Raw genomic sequence first — 8,714 nt, 5'->3', positions numbered from 1 at the left:
CTCTTTTTTGCTGGTTTTGATCATGTCATACTAAACAGAAATACAATATTGGCTAGATTTTATTACACATTTACTATTAGATGGATTATTTATGAAGAAAGATACTATCAAAGATAACTGTAAAATAATTCTTATATTGACATTATTTTTTAAATTTTTTTTATAAGAACATCAATATCTTTAACGGGGATACAGGCCCCAGTGGAACATTGGAATTTCAATTTGGTCTTCCCGGCTAGCCTCAGTTTATCGACATTTATTTATGAATAACAATGGCTATGTGGGCTGATTTATAATTAGATTTACCCATCTTTTATTTGTGTTTGTCTGCATGTGAAAAAAGAATTAAAAAAGAAAGGGAAGGAAAAGCTAAAGAGGGAAAAGATACATGAACTGAAGGCAAGTATAAAGTAGTGATTTTATCATGGGCACCTTTTTAAGGTTCTTTAGAACCATTGAATGATGCAATTTGATAGAATATTGAACTTCTTATTTATACCAGAAAAGTAAGGACTCTGGATATGCTACTATTTGGTGTTTATGAAGTCCTACGTATCTCTTGATCTTGTTAAAATTCTTTTACATGTAAAAAGGGGAAAGAAAGGAAGAGGCAAAGTATCTTCTGTTCTTTGCTCTCAAAAATGAATTGCCCTATTTGTTGTCACAGGCACATTTATCGAGGATTTATTTTGGATGGAGAAACACGTTCCATTACAAGTACAAAACTGTTTTGAAACTTGTGAGAAAACGTTTTATAAACTTGAAGGAAATGCTTTATTAAAATATAAGTTGTATTGCACACACCCCCCCCCAAAAAAAAATCTCCCTAGCTGTTGCAAACCTAGGAGCCTCGTGCATTAGGGATGCCCTTTATTCTAAATTTTAATAAAATTTGTTAAACATAGTATTGCAAAAGGATTTTGTGAGGTTGTTACTGAATTTCTCTTTGATCCTTAATTGCAATATTTTTGTTCTTGAGGATCTGTTTCCCTATTGATTTGTCCCTTTTTTTGTTTCCATTTTTGACATTATGGCCACGGCTGGTCATCCCCTCTACTTATGGCAGCTTGTATTTGTAAATGTTGACATGAGCTTGCATGTTATGGTGCTGCAACCACATGTAGTGCTTCTTGGAATACAGATACAAGATTGCTCACTACAAACTGCTGTATTAACAGATACTGATTCATTTAATATAAATTTTAGGATGATTATCTATAATATTGATTACTTATGATTGTAAGATATAGTAAAAGATATATCTTAATCTTCTGCTGTAGCATTAAGCATTCAATGTGTACAAAATGACATATTGCAGGAGTGATCAGAATTATAAATAATTCTAGGTAGAATTTCCTTCTGTTGAACCTTTTATAGAAGCCATGATTGCTGCTCATGATGGGCAATTAAAACCTTTGGAGATATGGTAATCATAAAGACTTAAGAAATTGTAATTTAAGTCATTTCCTACTATGTAACTTTTTACTTAAGCCACAGCTGCGACTCATGGTAGACACTTGAAAGCTCCAAGACTTGCAGAAGATCCTTTGTCTTGGTGGATGGTAGTAAATTCTGGAGCAGTTACATCACATTTTGCTGATAATAGGAGCAGCAAAACCATGTGGCCTGCTTCATATCCATAATGTACAATGCCCCCCTTCCCGATTCTATGTTAATATGATGATGCCAACTTATGCCTTCAAAAGTTGTGAACATTCATAGTTCTTAAGAAATAGGTCACTTTGCATCGTCACCACTTCCCCTAGTTGCTTGTGGTTTGTCAAAAATAGCAGTTCCAACATTTGGTGAAGTGAAAGCCATGGTACTATAAGTTGAGCCTAGTAGTAGAATGTTTGAACCCAAGTTAGAAAATAGGCAGTCTCAGTTTAATTTACTCGTTTAAACTTAGGGGCTCAAGGGCATCCCCTTGCATGAGACTCCCTTCTTTGTGAGGATTGGGGAAGAGTTGTTTCTATATACAACTTTACCCTTGCAAAAATTCTTGCAGAAACATTCTGCAAGTCTCTATGATTCTAAAATTCTTAAGCGGCTTCAGATTGATGACTGGAAGTTACAATAATCAGTTTTACAGAGAGAATTGGAATCCGTTGTGCATTTTTTGGATCAATTGTCATAAAATAGGGTAGAGGAACGAGGAAAAACAAAGAACATTATAATAGAGTCAAATTCCTGGTGAACTGAATGACAACTGAACTGTTGCATTCAATAATCATACATGGAAGGGGAAGAAGAAGAAGAGGAAGGAGGAGGGTATCATAAAGTGGAAGTTGGTATCATTATAATAGCAGTTTTATTATAAATTGATTTGAAGTATATTCTGTTTCATATATGCTGTAGTTCTCTCTCATCGAAATATAACAGTGCTGACTCCTAAGAAGACGACCTAAAAGAATGGAAGGGGAACACTGGCACAGGCTCCAGGTTTCAGGGTGTTGGAAAGATTTCATAGGCCGATAGATCAAAGGAGCTCCAGTTATCACCAACTACGTCTGCTGCCGAAATCTTGGAGTCATCATCATAAGCTGATCCAAACTCTTGCAACTGCATTGCAGGTTGCCATGGAAATTTTTGCAAAGTTGCAGCACCAGACCATTCAATTTCCTGAGCCAACTCTTTTGGAAGCATGGCTTGTAGTCCAAGAGAATAAGGATCATCATGGCCCAGAAACTCCAGAGTTTGCTCTTCTTGTTGAATCTGAGGTAGAATCCCTTCAAATGAGTTATGATGGTAGGGTTTTTCCATCTGGGTATTCTTGTTTGTATAACCTGGAAAGTCCAAGAGTGTTTCTGACTCCGATTCGGAATTCGAAATACTGGGATTCTGATTCAAGAACTTGGCAAAAACCTCAGCTAGATCAATCTGTGTCCTAGCAGGACTACTTGGTGGCACCCCTGGAGATGGGTCAGATCTAACAGTGGAGACCTGTTGGTTTTTCGCCGGCTTTGGCCGCCGGCGTTTCCCGCAGGTTCCGCCGATGGGGACATTCCTCAGGGAGCCACCTTTAGTCCAGTACCTCCTGCAGCCTTTACAGAAGTACCTTGGCTGGGACAAGCTATAGTTATTGTAGTAACAGAACTTGGTGTTTGAGGAGGCACATCTTGGACAACTGGGTGCTACCTCAACGTTGGAGCTCCACCTGGTTCTTTCCATCCCAAATGGTCTTGCTCATTCGCTGCCACCCCCAACATTTGATGACTGGCTTTATACACTTCACAATCACAAAAAATCGTGGTAATGAGAATTTGAGAGAAAAAGAGTGAGGTGTACAACACATGTAGGTGAGTGTGGGTTTCTCTTTTATTATTTGTATTTTAATATAACATGGCTAATTCTTGAAGTTGAGGGACGAGTTTGTGCAGAGAGAGAATGTCAAAGTCCGTTATTCGGCTCATAAGAATAGGTTTGGCGGTGTTGATTTAGATAAATTAGTTCGTATTGCACATAAGTCCGATCTAAGGATCTAATAATATCTCTTGTTAGGTAAATTTTAGTGATAGAATCATTAGTTTGTTTATTTATTCTTTAAACTTGAGTCACTCATAATAGATGATTATAATGTCTCAAATGATCAAGACCGACCCCTCGTAAGAATCACTCTTACAATCTCTTAGGTGAGATAACATTTTAATACTACTGAATTGCTATTTCATTAGTTAGTGTGAGTTTAACTTTTAAAAAAAGTATAATAATGTAATTATTATAAGTACTTAAGTATTATTATTATAACTTAGATTTAGATATTAATAAAAGATAAAAGAATAAAGAATGAAGACTTTTAGGACACGAAGGTTGGGTTGGGCGGTGAAGGAGGCGTGAGAAGGAAGGGAAGGGGATTCAGTGTTTAGGGCGATGAATGGTAAACCTGAAAGCTTGGTAGATGATGTATCGGCAACCGGCACGCGCACGGCGTACTCTAAAATCATGCCCTCGGGATCATCAACGCCATGTTACGATCCACGTGGCGCATGACCACGCGTCTGAGTAATGACCATGTATATGATTAATTAATTAAGTAAAGCAAGCTTATCAAGTAAGGAGAATCATCGGCTTGATCTCCAATGTACAATTCCTCGGGGCTCCACCCGCTGTACCTTCTTTAACTTCATGCGATCAATGAATCTTAACACTGCCACCCTCCTTGGAATTCGAGGTCAACCTTTTATTATAAGCTTTAAAATACACACACACAAAAAAAAACTTTCAGGGTCAACCTCTGCTTAGGGATTTATATTTAGTGTGATATTTTGGTATTAGTGTATTATATTATGTGTTTAATTAATTTAAATATATAATATATTAATATAATAATGCCACACCAAGTGTTTAAATAATATTTCTAGTTTTAAAACTAATTATATTTTTATAATTATAAATCTCATTTTTATGTTACAGCCAATGTTGAACTCTTTTTGTCATGTCATATAATATCATCTGTAAAGTGAAGTGAAGGATTGGTATTAGTTTGAGCTTCTTTTTTTTTTATATATAAATACTTACTGTTACTTACCTCTGATATTTTGGATTTTTATGATTTATTTTTTAAGCACATTTTTGTAATATAAATACATTTTTTGATTTGGAGAGAGGCGTTAAAAACATAAATTTATGTTATGAAACTCTTTTCACATTTTTTATTTTTTAAAATGTCCTTTATATATTTTACTTAAAATAATTAAAAAAACTATTTGCTAACTTAAACCCATGACTTCAAGATGATGGTAGAATAAAAAAAGCTGTATTATTATACCAACATTCATATTTATTTAAAATTTACCTAAATAAAAATAAAAAAATAAATTATAAAAAGCAAACACCATCTTTTATTCATGTTAGTGTTAGTGTTCTAATGTCAGATTTAAATAAAATCTAGTATATGTATTAGAGACTAATGATATTTTCTTGTAAATATATATGGTCATATTTTCATTCATAACTATCTTTTTTTATGAATGAATTTCTAGATATTCTGATAAAGATTTTATTCTTAAGTTGTTAAAAATGTGACAAAGATTTTTAGTACAGAATTTCTTAAAGTGAATCTCGGTCCTTAGATTTCTCAGAAGTGAAATATAATTAATCGATTATAGACTAATGCATAGACTACTAACATTGATTATTATTAGATATTAATGATAATAGATGGTGAGTCGTATGCCATATTACATGAGATGCAGATAGTAGACATGTAGGTAGATATTAGTTAAACATCTACTACAAGTGACACCTATAATAGATTACATGGTTAGGATGATTAATGATCTATTGCTAATTTTCGATTGTGTAACTAGTCATTGAACTAGAGGTAATGCAGTTGTCTTCTACATTGGTTACCATCTAGAGTGAGATATGAGAATGTTCACTGTGTGGTCTCCTATGCAGTAGTGTATGGAGACAGGTGATTAATGGTGGAATCCATTGACCTCTGACGTAATAAGATGAACATCCTATGCGATTGTAGATAGTTAGGGTGCACATGATTGAAAAAGAGTTTCGACGTGTCATCTTGATCACACCACACTAGATCTTGAAATAGATATCGAGTCATGTGAGTTTAATTAGTCCACAGCTCTTACTTGATTTGGATGTTAGTCAATGAAAGAATTATAGTACACAATAATCGAAAACCAAAATAGGTTTACAAAAAGTATTGACTTCATTTCCGTTAGGTTCATCCTGAATCTATAACAGAGGACATTTAAGATATTTTAGGATATTTTGGGGAGATGGAGATCGAAGTGTCTAGTCGGCGTCAAAGAGTTTAACGTGTTCTGATTGCTACATAATCGTAAACCTAGAAGGTCACACACATAATAGGCAATGCACTAGATTAGTGATCCATCACTGTTGATATGTTTTGCATCATTAAGGAGTTAATGATGTTAGATGTTATTAAAAGTTAACAAAAGAGATCAACGGGTTGTTAAGAGTTAACAATAGAAGACTATTAAGAGTTAATTAATAGGATTCGTTAATAATTAACAGGCATGTCGTTAAGAGTTAATATGGGGTTTTAGTTCCATTAAAAGTTAGTGGAAGAGCTATTAAGAGTTAATAGTATACCTATATCCAATTAATTGAAAGTTACAATTGGAGGCACAAAATGAGTTGACAGGTTCTTTAAGATGGTCGACTATTTTACTCAAATGGGCCAAAAACAATCAAACAATCCCTGTAATAGTCTACAATCTTGTGAATGTCATTTCACCCACGTGCTTTCATTTTCTATTGCTTTCAGCAACAAAATATTTAATTCTCTATTACTTCTTTAATTATACTCTTTGTAGAGCATTCAATGAGAGGAATGGGTTAAAGATTAAAAAAAAAGAAAAAAGAAAAGAGAGATTCTCTCTCATATGGGCAAACAATCAGCCATCTTTGCTTTTCATTATTCTTCTTGTTCTCTTTAGCTTTTTATTCTTGCTCAAGAAGCTAATAACCATTTTTTTTTTTATCCCCTTCTTCTTATGTTGGTCCTTGGTCGTGAGACTACCAACTTCCATCCATAAGAACAAACTCAAAGCCTTGGTTCACCTTTGTTAAGATAGACTAGCACACATCCCTCAAAGGGTTTCAATGTAGCTTAAGAGTGGACTAACTTGATCTTTAATTTGCATTTGTAAGAAAGGACTATTTGTAATACTCGAGAATAATTTGAGGATAAAAATGATATTTGATAAGGGGCATAAATGGAATTTCAAAAAAAATAAGACTATAGGGTAGACTAACACAGCTTTGGACGACCGAATTAGTCAGAGGGAGTATCCCGGACCCTAGATAGGTAAGGAAAATGGTATAGTATTGACAAGTAATTTAAATTATGATTTTTAGTGATAAAAGAAATGAGATCGGGAACAATTTTCGGTACAACAAAAATACAGCTGCCAATTAAGTCGTATTACCGAATTGTTATAGACGATGTCCGAAAAATCAACGAAGTGTGTCTAAGACTAATATTTGATGTATAGAACAACCCTTAAGTGGTTTCAGGTTGAATCAAGTAGATTTGAGGTCAAATCAATCAATCGAGCCTAAGTGCAATTTTTTGAATTTGCCTGAGGGAGGTCAAAACGGTAATTTTTTGGAAGTTTCAAGAGAGAAATAAGAAGTACTAACCTTGAGGGTCTTAGTGATGGTATTGGGAAGATCAAGGGCTTGAGGATAAGGACCAAAAGGCAAAAGAAAGTTCAAGGGGGGCCAAACTGTAATTTTTGAAAATCTGCTCCAAAATGGCAGATTTGGCCGCGATTTGTGGCCGAAAAATCTAGAGATTGCAGCTGTTCTTTGTCAGGGCATGGCCAAGGTTGTGTAGGGGCAAAGCAATGGCCTCTGATTGGTAAGAAAAACGGATGAATTTGGCTATAAATAGCCGAGTTTTGATGAAGGTTTGCATAAAAAATTTTATTTAGGATTTCTCACTTTTGGGAGCGAATTAGAGGTCGGGGATAAGGGGCTTTTGTTCCCCGGGTTGTGAGGACCAATTCTGGGAATTTTGAGGGTTTTTGGAGTAGTGTAGGGAGTGTTTTGGCATATATATACATTCGACCGTATATATATATACATATTGCGTGAAGTATCAAATCGGGTTGTAGAGTGATCGATCGAGGGATCTAATAAAGGGCTTTTGGACCCGAGGTTATGGGTAACTAATCTGAAAAGTTTCGTGTCAATCGGAGTTCGAATCAAAGGTCAATTGAGCTCGCCGGAAAAACGCAAAGCTTCGTCGGAGCCAGACTGTAAATCGTCAAATCGGGCTATTTTCGGCAAGTTTTTCGGCCATGTAAGGGTGCCATTGTGATCGACTTGAGGAGGGCTTCAAGGTGGTGTCGTCGGATCAGCCATCGGAGCAGGTCGCTGGTCGCCGTTGCCGGAGAAGATGATCGGAGGTATTTTCTGTATTTTTTAAATACTGAAAATATAGGAAATTCGATAAAAAATAGAAATAAAGGAAATAAAATTCTGAAAAAAATATCCAGAAATTCAAGGAAAATGAATAGTTTATTTTGATGAATTTTTATTCTGGAAATTTCTTGAGAAGATAATTATTTTGGATTTTTAAAGGGAAAGGTAAAGGGAAAATAAATATGAGGGATTTTTATAAATTCTGAGAAAATTCCAGAAGGATGAGGAATTTATTTTATGAGTTTTGGTGATTTTTCTTGAAGTAGATTCGAAGGAAATCAATGAGAAATAAATTTTCTCAAGGAAAAGTAATTATGGAAATTTGAGAAAATAAGGAGAAAAATCTAGAAATTTTTCAGAAAATTCCATAGGCTTATAAATATTGTTTTATGAATTTTTGTGGAGAAAAATTTATAAAAAAAAAAAATGCTTGAAGAGGTATTTACTTGAAATTATCGAGAGAAAAATAGGAAGAAATTAGAGAAAAATAATGAGAAAATTGAAAAAATAGATATTGATTTCCCTTTGAATGCATATGATGTCTAGGGTATCGTTGAGGCTCGAATTTGAATTATAGAGCGCCTGGCAAGAGAATCGAGGTTGATCGGGCACGCATTTCGAGGAATCTTGAGTTTAGCCCAAGGTGAGTGGTTCTACCCGAAAAGACTTATAGTAGCTTGTAAATGGTTTACTGTGAGTGTTCATCCCTATGGTTTGGTTTATTGTGATGGTCTGTCCAAACGGTTATTTACATATGCATTGAATGTCGTACGATAAATTGCATACATCGAAAT

General features: G+C 34.8%; 1 protein-coding gene across 1 annotated transcript; it reads right to left on the bottom strand.

Moving 5' to 3' along the window:
* Positions 1 to 2,069: 2,069 nt before the first annotated feature.
* Positions 2,070 to 3,243, bottom strand: LOC127808789 (dof zinc finger protein DOF3.5-like). The gene has a single exon (XM_052347411.1). It carries the CDS (start codon positions 3,169 to 3,171, stop codon positions 2,446 to 2,448), a length of 726 nt encoding a protein of 241 aa, XP_052203371.1. The 5' UTR covers positions 3,172 to 3,243; the 3' UTR covers positions 2,070 to 2,445.
* Positions 3,244 to 8,714: the final 5,471 nt, after the last annotated feature.

Source organism: Diospyros lotus, chromosome 8, assembly GCF_014633365.1.
Source record: "Diospyros lotus cultivar Yz01 chromosome 8, ASM1463336v1, whole genome shotgun sequence".
In the NCBI taxonomy this organism is placed as follows: domain Eukaryota; kingdom Viridiplantae; phylum Streptophyta; class Magnoliopsida; order Ericales; family Ebenaceae; genus Diospyros; species Diospyros lotus.
This window is presented reverse-complemented; position numbering and strand designations above follow the sequence as displayed.

Bases quoted from the DNA above. Each gene is read 5' to 3' on its own strand.
- LOC127808789 (XM_052347411.1), bottom strand. From the start codon at position 3,171: ATGGAAAGAACCAGGTGGAGCTCCAACGTTGAGGTAGCACCCAGTTGT.